The following is a 19,180-nucleotide window of genomic DNA, read 5'->3' as shown; positions in this document are numbered from 1 at the left end:
AAATAGAGAGAGGAAATAGAAAGAGAGAAACAGAGAGTAAGAGAGGAAATAGAAAGAGAGAAACAGAGAGAGAGAGGAAATAGAGAGGAAATAGAAAGAGAGAAACAGAGAGAGAGAAAGAGAGGAAATAGAAAGAGAGAAACAGAGAGAGAGAGGAAATAGAAAGAGAGAAACAGAGAGTGAGAGAGTGAGCTGTCATTGAATGGGGTGGATGGGCTGCTGTTACACTATTCCCGTTGGCTGATTGGGCCTAGCCATCTTTCAGAATCATTTTGTCTCAGACCCGGCCCGTCACAACCAACCGCTACAGGCAGCACTGGCTTCAGTGCTTAACTGACCCCTCGTGGCTCCAGTCTGTTACTGCAGCTCTGGTTCTGTTCACACTGGACCCATGGGATTAGGGCAAAACTGTCCCCTAGACACTGATGTATGGACAGTTTAGCATTTCTGCCCCCTGATGGTACAGGTTAAGGTTGGGAGATGCTGAACGGATCCTAGACCAGTGCATAAGGGTGGCTTCTACCCAAATATTGTTCCAGAATGAGGGAAAACTGTATATGTCTACACATTGAGGGTTGTGAATTATGAGCAATTTTTATTTTTTTGGTTAGTCATTTGGGTTCTGTGAAAGTTTGAGCCAGGAGTCGTTGTATCCAAGAATTGGACTATGTATTTGAGCCGTTGCGTAACAAATAGCACACAGAGAAACAGCTGAAAATAAGCAGCGATTTTAAGCAGTTTCTTTGATTTGTACTGTACGTTATTTATAATGTAAGACTATTATCTCTTTTCTTTATTTAATGAAATATGTGCGTGTTTCACTTGTCAGCACAAAATGTATGCAAAGTTTGGTAACATTATTTGATGATCTGCTTCTTAACTTTGTATTTTCAGTTTACCAATGGTTGAAAAGAAACACATTCAGAATTTGTATAAGTAATTTATAAGCATAACTTCAAATAAAAAGTTACCTTATGTTATTTTTAATTCTAGAGTTACCCGTTGAAGGGACAATATTATGTTAATGTTTACGTCTCCTGAGGTTCTGTTTTTCCATAAGCATTTAACTCAAACTTTCCTCTATATTGTCTGTATTGTGTTACTTTTATGAACACTGTATGTATGGTTAAATTGCACAGGGGAAAAAGGGGATTTATTTTATTATTTTATGACTTGGACAAAAAGGTGAGGTTGTTGGAAGTGTTCTGGCTTTGGCAGCCCACTTTACCTTTGAACTGACAAAAGACTGCAATCCTGCTATGTCCACTGGATGCAGCATCTGAGACTGTCACTTCACTGCAGTCACTTCACTGCAGTACATTACCATGGAAACCCCCCTGAGTGCTCCCTTCTTCTGTCAGTTCTGATTGTAGAGGCGGAGTCTAATTTCTAATTTCTGTTCTCAGAAAAATGTTATGCTCGTGGAATTAGCGTGGATGAGTAATCCTGAATTCTGTGGTACTGTTTTGGTTGGCGTCTGTCTCACACTATGTGGGAGTCTAACACACTGGGTGGTGCCTTCACAATGCAACGTGTGGATTTATTCTGTAACTAGCACTTCATCTGCAACACTGCATTCTGATATGGTCAAACTACATTTTTTTCATTGCACGTCTATTCTTTTTAATGCTTTCTGAAATACTGTTACTGAGGAATGATGAGTTCAATAGCTCCTATGCAGGTACTATGGAACAATGTTCACAGAAACCTGTGGCAATACATCTTAACACAATTCAAACAGAAATACTGTTTTACCTTGCACCTTGCCTGCAGTTACCATGTACTACATCATATAATAGAAACTTGATGTAAATGTTTTGATCATCAGCAGGGGTGTAGTAGGCATCCTACTGGATAGAACGGTTTGGAACTTTTACTTGTATCTTTGCACAGAAGTTGACACAGTATTGACTGAAAGGGAAATATCACAGATAAAAAACACGGGTGGTGCAAATGCATTTTCAGACGTCACGTATGTAAAAAGACCTTTCTCACACACACGTGCACGCACACACACAAAAACACTGAAGATTTTAACAAGAACCAGGGATATTAATTGCAGATTCTATTATTTGATTTACAACAGTATTGATCAGTTATGAGTAGTGTTACTGACATTTATTCAGCTTCTGTGTTTTTCCTTGTTTTCCTTAGTCTCCACGGATACAGAGCTGCACTTCCTGTGGCGGTTATCTTAAACCATAACCACATCACTATGACCTCTGTGTACATTGTTATTTTTTTTAAACATACCATAACAACATAACAACCTGATGACTTCCTGGGGGGTAGCCTACAGAACCGAGCACAATCAATGAGTTAGTCAGCTAATCAAACAATAACTATTGATTTTCAGGTCAATTAAAATGTATCCTTTGATATCATTTTGGTTGTTAAGTCATTAAGACTGTCCATTTTGAGCCTGATGTTCTAAAACATGATTTTCTCAACATCTTAACATTTAGGGAAGTCAGCTGGCGAACTAATGGATTCTACCTAGCATTAAAACCTGGGCGGTTCGAGTACTGAATGCTGATTGCTGTGGTATATGAGACACACAAAACAGGAATGACTCGGATAACTATAATAACAAGGCATATCAGGGGTTTGTGTTATAATGCCGTATACCAAGACTAAGTACTGCATCCAGTCACTGACGCGTTGTGTCTAAAAAACAGCTCGTAGCTGTGGTATATTGGCCTGGCTTTTCCTACCTTAATGTTAAAGTATGACTCTGTTTGGTTAAACTGATTTCAGGGCATCATACGGATATTTCAGGTCATATGTCTGTGGGAATCTAGGCTACACCCATGTATAATGTTCCCATCCTTCTGTTCAAAAAATACATGTCACTACTTTTTTTGGGCAGAAAGTGCTTCCATGTGAAAATGAATGGAGCTATAGAGCAAATAAAACATGTTGATTGGTATGTCTGTATTGTAGTTTTTTTATAGCCTGGGAGATATAAGCTATAAGGAACTTGGGGCGTTTATTCAATTTAGGAGCACCGTATTTCCACTAGTCAACCGCAAAACAGGTCTAGGGCTGGCTTAGTACCTTTTCCAAATCCTGACATTACTGTAAAACCCCAAATGACCTTAGGTCAGTGTTTAGGTTCTACATTGTCCCACTCCAAGACACCCAGGGATGCAGTCTTCAGCAAAGCACATGCCATAGAGAATGATAGAGGACTTGAGTAGCAAGAATGCAAAATTATTAGTTCCTCTGGTTTTACTATTCATAGGTATGTGTTTGAGTAAAATTTTTGTTTTATTCTATAAACTACTGACAACATTATTCCCAAATTCCCAAAAATATATTTATATTTAGAGTATTTATTTTCAGAAAACAACTGGTCAAAATAACCAAAAAAATATACATTGTTTTCAGACATCAAATAATGTAAATAAAACAAATTCATATTCAATTTTCAATGACAAAATACTAATGTTTTACCTTAGAAAAAGTTCAGAAATCAATATATGGTGGAATAACCCAGATTTTTTTATCACAGCTTTCATGTGTCTTGGCATGCTCTCCACCAGTCTGTCACATTGCTGTTGGGTGACTTATGCCACTCCTCGCACAAAAATGATCAGCTTTGAAAAAGTAGCTCAGCTTTGTCTGATGGCTTGTGACCATCCATCTTCCTCTTGATCAAATTCCAGAGGTTTTCAATGGGGTTCAGGTCTGGAGATTAGGCTGGCCATGACAGGTTCTTGATCTGGTGGTCCTCCATCCACACCTTGATTGACCTGCCTTTGGGGCATGGAGCATTGTCCTGCTGGAAAAAACTATTCTCAGAGTTGGTGAACATTGTCAGAGCAGAAGGAAGCAGGTGTTCTTCCAGGATAACCTTGTACTTGGCTTGATTCATGCGTCCTGCCCGATGGGTGCAGGACACTGTGGCTTGTAGGCTTCTCCAGGTCTCAGTCTAACCATTAGATGACCAGGTGTTGGGCATCTAATGAAGATTACCTTACATAGAAGATGACCTTACTCCATCCATCTACGGTCCAATCCTTATGGTCTTTTGCAAACTTCAGCCTGGCTCTTCTTTGCTTCTCATTGATGAAGGGCTTTTCTCTAGGTTTGCACAACTTCAGTCTTGCCCCTAGGAACCTGTTTTGTTGCAGTTTGACATTATTTTTGTAGGTCACTTGATGTCATCCTACATTCAAATTAGTTGACGGTCATCTCAGTCAGTGGACAGTCGTTTTCGCCCTCTGCCAGTCTGTAGCTTTGTTGTCCCCAATGTCTGTTGCTTGACCTTGTTCTTATGACATTTTCAGGATGGAAGCAACCTGATGCTCACTGTATCCCTCTGGCAGTAAAGCCAGAATTGAACCCTTCTTTTCCTCCCTCAAAGCTTTTCTTTTCAACTCTTTTGTCATACTGAATACCATACCATACCATCTTCTTCCGCTTATCCGGGGCCGGGTCGCGGGGGCAGCAGTCTAAGCAGGGATGCCCAGACTTCCCTCTCCCCAGACACTTCCTCCAGCTCTTCCGGGGGGACACTGAGGCGTTCCCAGGCCAGCCGGGAGACATAGTCCCTCCAGCGTGTCCTAGGTCTTCCCCGGGGTCTCCTCCCGGTGGGACGGGACCGGAACACCTTCCCAGGAAGGCGTTCCGGAGGCATCCGAAAAAGATGCCCAAGCCACCTCAGCTGACCCCTCTCGATGTGGAGGAGCAGTGGCTCTACTCTGAGCTCCTCCCGGGTGACCGAGCTTCTCACCCTATCGCTAAGGGATCGCCCGGCCACCCTGCGGAGAAAGCTAATTTCGGCCGCCTGTATCCGGGATCTTGTCCTTTCGGTCATGACCCAAAGCTCATGACCATAGGTGAGAGTAGGAACGTAGATTGACTGGTAAATCGAGAGCTTCGCCTTGCGGCTCAGCTCTTTCTTCACCACGACAGACCGATACATCGACTGCATTACTGCAGAAGCTGCACCGATCCGTCTGTCAATCTCCCGTTCCATCCTTCCCTCACTCGTGAACAAGACCCCTAGATACTTAAACTCCTCCACTTGAGGCAGGCACTCTCCACCAACCTGAAGTGGGCAAGCCACCCTTTTCCGACTGAGGACCATGGCCTCGGATTTGGAGGTACTGATTTTCATCCCCACCGCTTCACACTCGGCTGCAAACCGTCCCAGCGCATGCTGAAGGTCCTGGTTAGAAGGGGCCAACACGACAACATCATACTGAATAGTTTTTTTTAAAATTAAGATTATCTTTGAGGTACAACTTGCACTGTTTTTGCCATCCAGGTCCTATTGCAAGAGGATTGTGATGACCATAGCAGTGGTTTTTATACTTTTCCTCATTAAAATAGATTTGGTTCAGGTAATCACCTAATCAGTACCTCATTAAGTAAATTGAGTTGTGCCTGCAGTGGAATTGACAGATACTGGAATGGAATGGCTGCCATACATGTTGAGATGCTGATTTAAGAAAAATGAGGAGTTGTCTCTTAATATTTTCCAGCGCTGTTACCCTGCTGAGTGCTTACAAGTTTAGATTAGGTAACCTAGGTGGGACATTAAACATTTCGCATTGTAGAAAAAGGATGAAGAGATAAAATAAAGGAAACATGTAGCAACCAAAAAGTGTTCCACAGAACATTGTAGATTCTTCAAAGTTTCCTCCCTTTGCCTTGATGATAGCTTTGCACACTGTTCGCATTCCCTAAGCTAGCCTCACGAGGGAGTCAACTGGAATGGATTTCAATTAACAGGTGCGTCTTGTTAAAAGTTTATTGCAAAGTTCATTGCTGCAGCAGAGGAATGTTCATTAGAGTTACCAGCCTTAGAAACAGGAAATTAACTGCATCTCAGATTGCAGCCCAAATAAATGCTTGACAGAGTTCAAGTAACAGACATATCTCAACATCAACTGTGTAGAGGAGACTGCGTGAATCTGGCCGTGGTTGAATGCCCCAAAGAAATCTTTACTCAACACACCAATAAGAAGATACTCGCTTGGGCCAAGAAATATGACAAATGGACATTACACCAGTGGAAATCTGTTCTTTGGTCTGATGATTCCAAATTTTAAATGTTTGGTTCTTGGAGATGGTGTCAGGGTTCTTTGCGTGTGACACTGTGATTTATTCAGCATTCAAGGCAAACTTAGCCAGCATGGCTACCACAGCATTTTGCAGCAAAACACCATCCCATCTGGTTTGCATTTATTGGAACAATCATTTGTTTTTCAATAGGACAATGACCCAAGACACACTGTATAAGGACTATCTGACCAAGAATGAGAGTGATGGTTCTGCTTTAGATGAACTAACCTCCACAAGCATCCAGCCTCAAACCAGTTGAGATTGTTTGGGATTATTTTGATTGCAGAGGGAAAGATAAGAAGCCAAAAAGTGCTCTGCAAATGTGGGAACTCCTTCAAGACGTTTGGTAAAGCATTCAAAGTGACTACCACATGAACCTGGATAAGAGAATGCCAAAAGTGTTCAAAGATCAAAGGGTGGCTACTTGAATTATCTATAATATAAAATTATTTTGATTTGTTAAACACTTTTTGTTTACTGTGATTCCAAATCAATTATTTAATTGTGTTGAAAGAGTAGGTGTGTTCAAACTTTTGGCTGGTACTGTATAAAATGAGTAACTTCCCATTGAAGAGATATAGGTAATGTCTGAATTCCTGAAGCTACCAAAACTACCAGTCAGACTGAGATTATCTACAACTAATTTTTTATTTTATTCATTTCCGTTATTAGAATTATTAAATGGTGCTCAGTATCTGGCTGCTCGTTCTCTCGCATCTGCTATAACGGAAACTATAGGAATGCGTCGTCTATCCATCTCCGTGTTAAGCGCAAATATCCGTATCCACGCTACCCCATCGTGGGAAAACCGCATGGGCACCTGCTATTCTTCTTCAATTGGCAGTTCACAAGTCTGTCAAAATGATACCCCTGCCCAATCCTTCGTCTGATTGGTCAGATGTGTGACAATTGGGACCCATTTGTTATCGCTGGTAGCCGTGCCAGTGGAAGGGCGGGACTGGATTGTATCATTCATTGGGCGGGGATTTGATAAAGTTATACATTTTGATTCGAAGACTCTATTCAAGAGGCGGGACCACAATCGACGTAATTTTATTTCATTGGCTAATGGACAGGAAGCGGGTATGCTGCTCCGAAGCCGGCGCTTGCCCTTACCCATATGGCTGTTTTATTCTCTGTAGAATGTGAGTGCGGCTTCGACTGAAGACAGCGGTGTAATGATAAAAGCCGCATTTGCGGTAGCCAGACTCCTCGCACCTCATATCAATCAGGAATAATCTGAGAAACTGCATTTTTTCCCCTCTCCTCGAGCCCTAGCCTTACCCGCGTCTCGGAGAACATTGTGAAGGTGAGATATTTAGTTAATACTCTAATTCAGGCGGACCAGACTATATCCTGCGCACAGCAACATATCATATTTCGTTGTTGGCTACTTGCTAACATAGCTTGGTTACGATAGTCTAAATACGGGAGGCATAACGCCGAAAATGACACCCAATAGCTGGGGACAGCTAGAGACCTTCCAGCGGCGTGCTGCCTGGCCCTCGGGTTTACATGCAGACAGGCCCCCGATGGTAGAAACGATCACCTATCAAACCGACAATATTCTAACGTTAGGCTGTTAGACAAGAGAATACAGGCAGTTGTACATCTTGATTCATTAAGTGTGTATTATCAGACAATACCGCTATTATTTCTTCTTTTTCGTAGACCATTGGTGTTAACCTATTGTTATACTCTTATTATTACGCTATTATTTAACCAACATGCGTGTCTGGCCACCCCAGTTAAAAAGGCTACATCTTATAAGCTCTCTATTATGTGGTACATGAGTCCATCATTAGACAAGGGCCATGATGAATCCTCTAATAATTATTCATACCTTATGCTCGAGGTGTGGTTGACGTTTGGCTTCATGTCTTTGTCGGGTAGTGTGCTGTAGCAGGTCATACATAGAATTGGAGTCATTCGTGTCATTATAGCGCCGGTTAGCACACTTATTATTTTGAACAGGGAGCTTGATTGTCTGTCTGCTGTGACAGTTTCGGGCGGGTTTGGTCACAATGTCACCGCTTAACACTGGGGTTTTCTCGTAAAATCGCAGCGTAAAGAAAAGGCGTTCCCATGCGCCTATAATACACACACACACACACACACACACACACACACACCTCCCGCAGCCCCCGCATTGACCTCGCTCCAAACCCGCACGTATTGTCTTTAATACTGCAGTGTAATGGTGTATTGGGGTGTGTGTTAAGTTGAGTGTTGCTATGGAAAAGAGCAGTGGTCTTTTAGCAGGATTTAGGCACATCGCTTAGCTGCCTCAGTCCATCCAGCAGTGCACCAAAGACAGCCCTGTTTGGATGTTATGTGTAAACCTTAGTGACTATATGTTACGTACAGACATTACACTGTTGTAAATTGATCAAGAATGCCTCGGTATATCTGATGGTTACGCATGGTCATTCTTTACCTTGTCTCTCATGCATTTCTATCAGAAATAATGAAGTTGCTTTTTGTTAGGTCTCTTATGCTAGACTTGAGATACTGTTTGGAGTAAATCTAACCAGTTTGGTGGTTTCTTTCATTTTCCCTCTGAGACATTCTACTACATAGTACCTTTATTTCTTCCAAGAAAGCTTGATGTTTAGTTGACTAACTGAATAAAGTATTCCAGTTCTGGAGAATCAGAGAAGAGGTTTGAGAAACCCTATTTGGACACTTTCTGTCCTAGGAAGCGTTTTTGCCATTGGTCTGCTTTTTATTTATCAATTTCTATGATCAAAATATGCCATATAATCTAATATGTGTACTGCATTTTATTACTTTATAATCCTAGTTAAACATTTTCTTTTAAAAAACATTAGAAAACTAATAATTATCGTATTTATTATTATTTTGCACATTTTATTTGTATCTCTGTAATCACTTTCCACCCTGTTACACTGTATTAATGTTTCTGTAAGATAACAGCTCATTCTCCAAATTCCATTCCATTCAAGGAATGTCACCATTGTTTTGGTGGGGAAAAGGTAGTTCAAAGCTGTGAATGCAAAGTGTACTGAGCTAAGTTACTTTGTCTCAGTTTATTTCATTGAATAGAGCTTCATAATGTTAGCCTGTATTTTCCCTCATAATTATGATGATGTCCAAAAAGTAGGAATGAACCACACTCCCCCTGATGGGGTGACTCACCATCATGAACGTGTGTATGACAGACAGGCAGCCAGACAGGAGTAGGCATGAGTGTGGATGTACACTTACTCAGATGCCATAGTCAGACGGACAGAAAGACATGAATGGAATTAGGTTTGCCTGAATAGAGGACAGAGCAGTGAAAAAGCTTCCCCATCGATTTTCAGAATGTTTTACATTGAATGTTATCACATCATCAACCAAAACCCTGAGTGAACAAACAAAAATATTTCAAACACATTTTTGTTTACATATTTTGAGAAGCCATGCAACACCTTTCAGTAAAAACCTTTGTTAAAGTATAATCGCCCCCTTAGTCCCAATAACTGGTTACACCACTTTCAGCGTCAATAACTGCAACCAAACAAAAGCACTGTAGAGGAATTTTGGCCCACTCCTTTATGCAAAACTACCTCAGTGACATTTTTGTGTTTTCAAGTATGAACTTATTTTTTTAGGTATAAAACGGTCAATTACATTTATTTATAAAGCCCTTTTTACATCAGCAGTTGTCACAAAGTGCTTTTACAAAACACTCAGCCTGAAACCCCAAAGACCACACAACAACAGTGTTGATGCACAGTGGCTAGGAAAACCCCCCTAAAAGGGGGCTGAAACATAGGAAGAAAACTAGAGAGGAACCAGACTCAGAGGGGTGACCAGTCCTCTTCTGGCTGTGCCGGGTGAACATTTTAACAGTACAAATTGTAGTAATTAATAAATGTGGCCTGTGTCCAGAGTCTATAAAACATAATCCAGGTCAGAAGCATGACCAGATGGACAAGGACAGGGACAACCCGGGGGGGAGGAATGGTCAGCGGAGTGACAGCTGGAATCATCAGGGGTTGTCAGGCAACACAACCAGCAGGACTTTGGACAGGCACACCCTTTGGACAGGGACAGACTATGGACAGGGACAGACTTTGGACAGGGACAGACTTTGGACAGGTACACCCTTTGGACAGGGAAAGACTTTGGGCAGGGACACCTTTTGGACAGGGACAGACTTTGGACAAGGAAAGACTTTGGGCAGGGACACCTTTTAGACAGGGACAGACTTTGGACAGGTACTGCCACAGCATGTCAATGGGTTTAGGTCTGGACTTAAACTAGGTTCACTTTTGATTGATCTGACTGGAGAACATTGATCCAGAACCATTAAGGATCATCTGGGTCTTTTTCCCCAACTTGCCTTGCATTGGTTCAGAGCAAAAGCAAAATATCTTGGGTTGAGTGTGCACTTAATACTGTAGGCAGAAGGTTTTGACTTCCATCCAAATTATAATATATTTGGGTAGACATATTCAGTAATGTTTACAAACCAATAAAGCTGTAAGCAAAAAGCCACAGATGATTGAGATTAATCAAAAATCAATCCGTTTTAGTTTTTAAAGGCTTTAAAGCACATTTAAGACTAGTACTTCTATGTGTCAGATTCATGGAATATTTGTATGCAGCTGTATAATATTAAGTAGTATTTTAAATATACAAATAAAAGCACTGCGTTTGGATTGATGGCAGATCAAGCCGTTATTAATCTGTTGCTTTAGAGTTTTCTGCAATTATATTATTTGACTTAAGGGAGATAATGACCTCCGTATTTAGTCATGGATGGTTTGATTCTTAAAGCGAGGTACATTGATATACAGTATTATCTTTGTCATACAGAGTTTGACTCCTAAGGTCCTCTGCGGTCAGTGAATTACCTACTCTTGGTACAGTGGCTATGATGTCATCTCTCAAGCATTTTACAGTAAAGTGTACAGTAATATCTGCCTTTGTGGAGTTGAACTCCTGCTCTCTTCCTCTATCTCCATTTGTCTCTCCAAGCTCTGACTGTCACGTCAGTTTAGAGAATCAGTTGATGAATCCCTCTTCTCTCTTCCCCTCCATTCATCCCATCTCTTTCTCCCTCTCTTCCACCCTAAATGTCTCTTTGATTTCCTCTGTCTTCCAATTAGGCTATCTCTGACTGTCTATATGGTATCTGGGCTGTGTGGTCCTACTGCTCTCATTTTCTGTGTGTGTGTGTGTGTGTGTGTGTGTATGTGTGTGTGTGTGTGTGTGTACATGTTATGCTTCACTGTAAAAATAGAAAATACTTAAAACACCAATGCTTCAGCAAATATTTTATAGGGAAAGTCTCCTAAATATTTTCAATTATTTATTTAGAATGATTATAAAGAGTAGGAGACAGGAAAGTGGACATGGACTTATGGAACTTTTAAAAATAAATTCAACCTAATACTTTATATTGCTCAAAATGTATCTTTTATGAGTCTGTTCAAAGATGGAGAGCATTTCATGATTGAAGTCTAGATTCATATTTCACTTTTGGTTTTGCCATGTGGTTGCTTGTGTGTTCCTTATATTCTTTGGGCATACTGACATTTATTTGATAGATGGTCGTAAATTATATGTACTTATATGCCAAATCTGACCTGAGCTAATATCCTGTGGTTCAGAATATAAATAATATCATAATAAATGGCCGAAACTACAAATGTATGTAATTTATATTTTTACAAAACCAATTCAATTACATGAATTTGAAATGAGAATTTTGTTGTGATTAAACTCATAACATCACCTATGTAGGCCTATATTAAATTATACATTTTGTGGGGATTTAGGCCTAGTTCTCTATGCGTTAATTGGTGGGGAAAATAGAGTTGGTTGATGTAACATACCTTGTTATGTCCAAATGAGCTAAATTATCATCAGGAAAATAGAGTTGTGCTGGGGTTACCTTCTTCTAAGGACATTAGATGTGGGCCTTGACATAAATATATTTGAATGAATCGTATCCCCCCATGACTTTTTTTCTATTAATATTAAACTGGCAGCTCAGTTGGCATGAGTTAATTCAACACACTTAGTTATAATGGTGTACTTGAATCAACGCACTTAGTTATATTGGTGTACTTGATTCAAAGCACTTAGTTATATTGGTGTACTTGATTCAAAGCACTTAGTTATAATGATGTACTTGAATCAACACACTTAGTTATAATGGTGTACTTGAATCAACACACTTAGTTATAATGGTGTACTTGAATCAACACACTTAGTTATATTGGTGTACTTGAATCAACACACTTAGTTATAATGGTGTACTTGAATCAACACACTTAGTTATAATGGTGTACTTGATTCGAAGCACTTACTTATAACGGTGTACTTGAATCAACACACTTAGTTATAATGGTGTACTTGATTCGAAGCACTTACTTATAACGGTGTACTTGCTGTAGCACCACTGGTGCCCTGAGAGCAGGATCACATCCCTGTCACTGTCTGATTGTGCACGTCTTCCTCCAGTCACTCACACACTAACAAAGCAATGGGACTTAATAAAAAAATGTGTTACAGTGTCTTCCTTGTTTCTTAATCCACACCCCTCTCTCTGTTTCTCCCTCTCTCTCACTTGCTCTATCTCCCTCTCCACCCACTGTCGCTCCCCTTTCTCTCTTTCTATTTCTCTTTCTCTCAGTTCCTTCAGCACCATGTCCAGGCCGTCAGGGGGCGGTGTTGCGAATGATGTCACCCGCTTCTTGTCTACGGGGACAGTGCCAGGCTCTCCCTCCACCTCTACCCCCAGTGGCCATGTGTTCTCCGCCTCCAGCCAGGCGGACTGGGCGGCCAAGCGGCTTGTCTGGGTTCCATCGGAGAAGCAAGGCTTTGAGGTGAGTGGGCTAGGTGGAACCAAGGGTCATAATCAATGTGGAGGCTAGCCTGTGGTGAGGAGAGGAGCCAGTCTGAACCACTCATAATGGTCATCTACATACTATAGGCTGGAACAAGAGCATGCAAACACTGTTGAAACCCTTCAAGATTTTAGTTACCCAGCCTGGTCCTCCTCTGGTCCATTTTAAGCCCTATGCGGTTGAGTGGGACATTCACAACTGAATGGCTGATATACACAAAGGGATTTTTCCCCTGGGATAAAATGATTTCAGTGTAACCTTGAATCAGTAGGAAGGAAGTTGTAGAATGTAGTAAGGGAAGTGGACCTCTATGTATTCATCTGACAACAATCTTTGAGAACCAATCAAAAGCTAAACCACTGCTGTAGTCTTTCAGCTGTGGCTCTGAACCATTAAAAAATATTAGAAAAATATGGAACATTACCAAAAACATTTTTGCTGAGACATGCTTTAAAGGTGCTAGAGCAGTTCACATGTAATGGAAAGGAAGTAACAGGCAAACCCACAGTAGAATTGATCCTGGTCAACTTGTTGTGTGCTTCACTTGAGAGAAATATTCCTCGTCTTGAGGCTCATTGAAGTTCATTCAATTATGGTCATAAAGGGCAATTGGCTAGAAACATACTGTACATTTAGACGTGTAGTCAAAGGACATTGTTAAGGCCTTTTCCGACAGCCAGCGGAGAATCCCAGAGTTCATGTAGACTGCGCTGTAATTCCTCGCTAACTACATGGTGACGGATCACCGCCTCGGCTACATCTGCTACATCTGCTACCGGTCAACAATGACAGCAATGGCGTGAAATGGTTTCTCTGTGTTACCCTGGAGTACACTGTACCCCATTTTGCCCTGTCATGTAGGCCTACGTCATAATCACTGTGTTTAGGCTAAATGTTTTGGGCCTTAATAGAAACCAGGTTGTAATACATCATTAAAATAACTGTACCAGTATGTTACAAGGCTCGTTTCTAGGGGTGGAACTGTTTCTGTTGATGCAAATAAAAGCATGGATGAAAAAAATATGTATCATGGCAGGGCCCCGATGGAAAAACGCTCCATGGGGCAATGTGTAGAATCGCAGGAAATGTGCTTGATGTATGTACAGTGTTTGCACTACACACGATGGGCCCCAGTGAGTGGTTTCTGTCTTCCTATGTCTTCCCATGCACAAATATATTTAGCTTGAGTGAATGTATAGGAGTAACCTGTCTGGCCTGTGTATGAAGGGAGGCCTACAATATCGAAGGGGCCCTGTGGTCATGTCTGACTACATTGTCTTAAAGTATCATTCTTTTTCACCATCTCACACAAATGATGTATCACGCCCACCGCAAATTACCATACATAGACCCACATGTGTTTGACAAGTCTGTCCGATTTCAGTCCTCTCATTTACTGGCCAACCACCATGACCAGTGTCTCTGCATTGGATGTTGAAAATATTTCATTCAAATTATTTTGCTCAGTGAGCATTCTCTGATCTACATCAAGCAGCTCTATGTGTTGCATACTAAAACTTATCGTTGTATGAGACACAACATGATGTCCACCCCACCATGGATACCAGCATTAGGTGGCAGTAGTCCTAAGACTGTTCTAGACTCTTCTAAGACGTGTCATGTTCTACAATGTGCCTGGGATTCTTTAAGTACAGTACAGTATTATATGTGGGGTTCTCTCTCTGTCTGTTCTCTGCTGTGCTCTTCGAATATGGAGGTCTAGGAATAGAACAACGCACTCCTTCAGCCTCCTAATGTTAAAGAGGCCACAGTCTCACACACACACACACATACAAACACACACACACACACGTACACACAAGTATGTGGTGGTCACACTCTTTCCTCCTCTGAGATTAGGGCTGTGTGCCAGGCAGAAATACCCTGGAAACAGAACTGAGTGGAGCAGAGCAAAGTCGAATCCTGTGACCTGGCTAGTTCAGAGTTCATCACTTCCTGCCCCCTCAGGCATAAGGGCTGTTCTATGTCGTGGGCTTTTGTCCCCTCTATGTGTCCCTCTCTCTCCTTTCTTTTCCATACATCTATTTCTGTCCACCTCATCCTCAGTCCAGACATCTTCACCAGTATCAATGAGTGCATTGTTTTATTCCATGTGTGTCTGTCACCAGGGATGTGTATGGCTTCCCACCTCCTCTTGTCATGTGACAGTAGAGAAGGACCTATGGCCAATAGCTTTTCTTAGACACACCTGACCAGACTGCCTGGACAAAGCCCTTAGCCGTGGTATCCATGCAACACAAACCGTTTTAATATTATCAACATAAATATAACTATTTCAAAATAAATGAATGGGATTGTATTGCGTCAGTATTCACACACCTGGGACTTTCTTGGTTGCGTTAAAAAGTGTGATTATGAAATGGGATTACAAAATGTGATTATGAAGTGTGGTTACGAAGTGTGATTACAAAATTTTATTATGAATTTTGGTCACCAAATGTGATCACAAAGTGTGATTTTTGTTGCCAACCCAATTTACTTTTGTTAGATAAATCCATGTCACGTGGCGAATGTAATCACTGAATGTCCCATTCGTTTTCTAAGGTACGTCCCTGAAAGCTTTGTACACTGGAATTTTGCTGTATTTCGTTCCAAAGGCCCTCAGGCTCTATGAGGGTGTTGGGGATCATGGGTGAACAGAAACTTTGCCAAGTTGCTGACAAGTCTTGCCATGTTGTCATAGATAAGTGTTTTACTCATGACTTTCAGAAACATTTACTCTAATCTGGATTACCAACTCCAGTGTAAATTTTACCAAGTGTTTTTCTTTTTTGTGCTGGTGAAAAATGTGACCCAGACCCTGTCTGGTGTAAAGCAGGCTGAAGGAAGTTTTCATCTAGGATTTTGCCTGTGCTTATCCCCCTCCTGTTTCCTTGAATTGGAAATATAAGACAGTTACCACGCAAATCATTTTTGCCTCCCCTGTGGTATCTGGTCTCATATACTGCAGCTGTCAGCAAATCAGCATCCAGGTTTATTGACCTGTATTTGACACCATGATTGTGATGGTCCACCATGTCTTGTGGGTATGGGGATATGGGGTGGCTCAAGAGGCCGACAAGGCACCCGTCTAAACCCATTCAACCCCCCCCCCAGTCTGCCAGTATCCGTGAGGAACATGGGGATGAGGTGGAGGTGGAGCTGACGGACAGTCAGAGGAAGCTCACCCTGTCCAGGGAGGAGGTGCAGAGGATGAATCCTCCCCGCTTCAGTAAGGTAGAAGACATGGCCGACCTCACCTGTCTCAACGAAGCCTCCGTCCTGCACAACCTCAGAGAGAGATACTACTCTGGGTTGATATACGTGAGTCCCCACGAAACACACACTGCACACACACACACTACAGCCACAGCCACAGATGTACTACTCTGGGTTGAGATATCAGTTTACAATACACACACAAACTACGCTCACGGTCTCTGCCGTCACATGTTATTTTTATGAGGAACACCAGGGTCCCCAACCATTCCAGTAATGTTTGAACTCCTGCTAGAGTACAGTGACATCACTGTGAATCAGTGTGAAGAGGTTCGGTTTCAGCAGTGTTGTTTATCTCTAAGACACATGGAAAGGAGACCCGCATCTCTGGTTTCATGAACCCAGGTCGAGATAAGAGGACCAGGAAGATATAGAGGTAGAAAGGAGACTGGATAAGCAAAAAGAAGGGGACATTGTGTCGGCGCTTTGATAGCTGTGTCAAATAGAGTTAGATTGTGGGGTGGGAAACGTTTGTATTGTATATCTGTGTAAAGGAATGTCAAGATTGTTTATGTTCACCTTATCTGCTTTACAGCAATGGATAGATAATGGGGGCGTTAAGGTGGACGAGGCAGTATACTAACCCTCATATTTCAGCCCATTACACACACACACACACACCTATGCACAATGTGTATGGAGGGAAGAGTGTGTGTGGAGGTGGGTAGATAGAGGGACCAGCAGTCATGATTCAGAGAAATATAGCAAAATGAACAGGAAATATAATCACTGGTTAGAAATAAGGATTCTTAATTGAAATTATAATTGTGTTCTTCAAACTTTGCTTTCGTCAGAAGAATCCTCCATTTGCAGCAGTTCCAGCCTTGCAGACCCTTGGCATTCTAGTTGTCAGTTTGTTTAGGTGATCTGAAGGGATTTCACCCCATGCTTCCTGAAGCCCCTCCCACAAGTTGGATAGACTTGATGGGCACTTATGTACTATACGGTCAAGCTCCTCCCACAACAGCTCAATAGGGTTGAGATCGGGTGACTGTGCTGGCCACTCCATTATAGACAGAATACCAGCTGACTGCCTCTTGCCTAAATAGTGGAGGTGTGTGCATGTGTGTGGCATTTCTTTGCAGTTTGGGGCATTGAGGGACATAGGGCTACATTGGCAGCTGTTATAGTGAGACTGTGCATGTCTCAAAGAGCATTTATGTGTGTGTGTGTGTTTACAGACGTACTCTGGGCTTTTCTGTGTGGTGATCAACCCCTATAAGAACCTGCCCATCTACACAGAGTCTATAGTGGAGATGTACCGGGGGAAGAAACGGCATGAGATGCCACCTCACATCTATGCCATATCAGAGGCTGCCTACCGCAGCATGCTACAAGGTAACCATGACCCCTGACCTCTAACCCCTTAAACAGACATGCCCCCTCACATCTATGCCATATCAGAGGCTGCCTACCGCAGCACACTACAAGGAAACCATGACCCCTAACCTCTAATCCCTTAAACAAACATGCTTAATCACAGGCTGCCCACCGCAACATGCTACAAGGTAACCATGTACCCTGACCTCTAACCCCTTAAACAGACATGCCTCATCACAGGCTGCCTACTGCAGCATGCTACAAGGTAACACTGAACCATAACCCTGACCTCTAATCCCCTAAACAGACATGCCTTATCACAGGCTGCCTACTGCAACATGCTACAAGGTAACCATGAACCCTGACCTCTAACCCCTTAAACAGACATGCCTCATCACAGGCTGCCTACTGCAGCATGCTACAAGGTAACACAGAACCATAACCCTGACCTCTAATCCCCTAAACAGACATGCCTTATCACAGGCTGCCTACTGCAACATGCTACAAGGTAACCATGACCCCTGACTTCTAACCCCTTAAACAGACATGCCTCATCACAGGCTGCCTACTGCAGCATGCTACAAGGTAACCATGACCCCTGACCTCTAATTCCTTAAACAGACATGCCTTTTTTAACAGGCAGCCTACTGCAGCACGCTACAAGGTAACCCTAACTCAACTGTGGGCAGAGTGGTTATCAGAGTGTGTTGGTGGTTGTAATAACATTACATCTCCTTCTAACACTTTTCCCACGCCTCAAGTCTCAGGATAGGAGTGTGACTCACAGACACTGAAACCTGTTTGACAGACTGAGCAAGATGTTTGCCCTGAGGTCAATTAGTTAGATGACAAGACAGGCACTCTTCTCTCTCCTTCTCTCTCTGTCTGCTTGTCTTTCTCTCTCCCTCTCTCTGCCTGTTTTTCTCTTTCTGTTTGGATGTTTCTGTCTCCCTCTCTGTCTGCCCATCTCTCTCCCTTTTTGTCTCTGTGTGTATCTTTCTTTCTCCATGTCTCTCTGTTATTTGACAGGTCTGCATCTGGGATCCCATTAATCATTAAACCAGTATAATTGGTGTGTGTGCATGTCTCTGCATGTGCTCTGTCTGTCTCTGCTTGTCTGTCTCTGCATGTCTGTGTGTCTCTGCATGTCTGTGTCTCTGCATGTCTGTGTGTCTCTGTGTGTCTGTGTGTGTCTGCATGTCTGTGTGTCTGTGTGTCTCTGTATCTCTACATGTGCTCTGTGTGTCTCTGTGTGTGTCTGTGTGTCTCTGTGTGTCTCTGTGTGTCTCTGTGTGTGTTGTTGTGTGTGTCTCTGTGTGTCTGTGTCTCTGTGTGTCTGTGTGCCTCTGTATCTCTGCATGTGCTCTGTGTGTCTCTGTGTGTGTTGTTGTGTGTGTCTTTGTGTGTGTCTCTGTGTGTCTGTGTCTCGTTGTTTCTCTGTGTGTCTCTGTGTGTGTTGTTGTGTGTGTCTGTGTGTCTCTTTGTGTTTGTCTGTATCTGTGTGTCAAATAAAACTTTTAAACAAACACACCAGAAAGTTCACAGACAAATCAGGCTATTGTCTCATGAGTCTGCAGTCTGTGTAGAGTGGGTGGGAGCTGAGGTCTGTCTGGAGAGACCGGCTCTGTGTGTTTCTGACC

At 42.3% G+C, this 19,180-nt stretch overlaps 1 protein-coding gene across 5 annotated transcripts in view; it reads left to right on the top strand.

Moving 5' to 3' along the window:
• The first annotated feature begins 7,199 nt into the window (after nucleotides 1-7,199).
• The window catches only part of myh14 (myosin, heavy chain 14, non-muscle), a 35,192-nt gene continuing 23,211 nt past the window's right edge, over nucleotides 7,200-19,180 (top strand). For all 5 annotated transcript variants that reach the window (XM_020041160.2, XM_020041158.2, XM_013139375.4 and 2 more), the window contains exons 1-4: nucleotides 7,200-7,384; nucleotides 12,728-12,920; nucleotides 16,059-16,265; nucleotides 17,402-17,558. In XM_020041160.2, the coding sequence (XP_019896719.2) occupies nucleotides 12,741-12,920; nucleotides 16,059-16,265; nucleotides 17,402-17,558 (544 nt within the window). In that variant the 5' untranslated portion in view covers nucleotides 7,200-7,384; nucleotides 12,728-12,740. The remainder of the gene's footprint in view (nucleotides 7,385-12,727; nucleotides 12,921-16,058; nucleotides 16,266-17,401; nucleotides 17,559-19,180) is intronic.

This window comes from Esox lucius, chromosome 20, assembly GCF_011004845.1.
Source record: "Esox lucius isolate fEsoLuc1 chromosome 20, fEsoLuc1.pri, whole genome shotgun sequence".
Lineage (NCBI taxonomy): Eukaryota > Metazoa > Chordata > Actinopteri > Esociformes > Esocidae > Esox > Esox lucius.
This window is presented reverse-complemented; position numbering and strand designations above follow the sequence as displayed.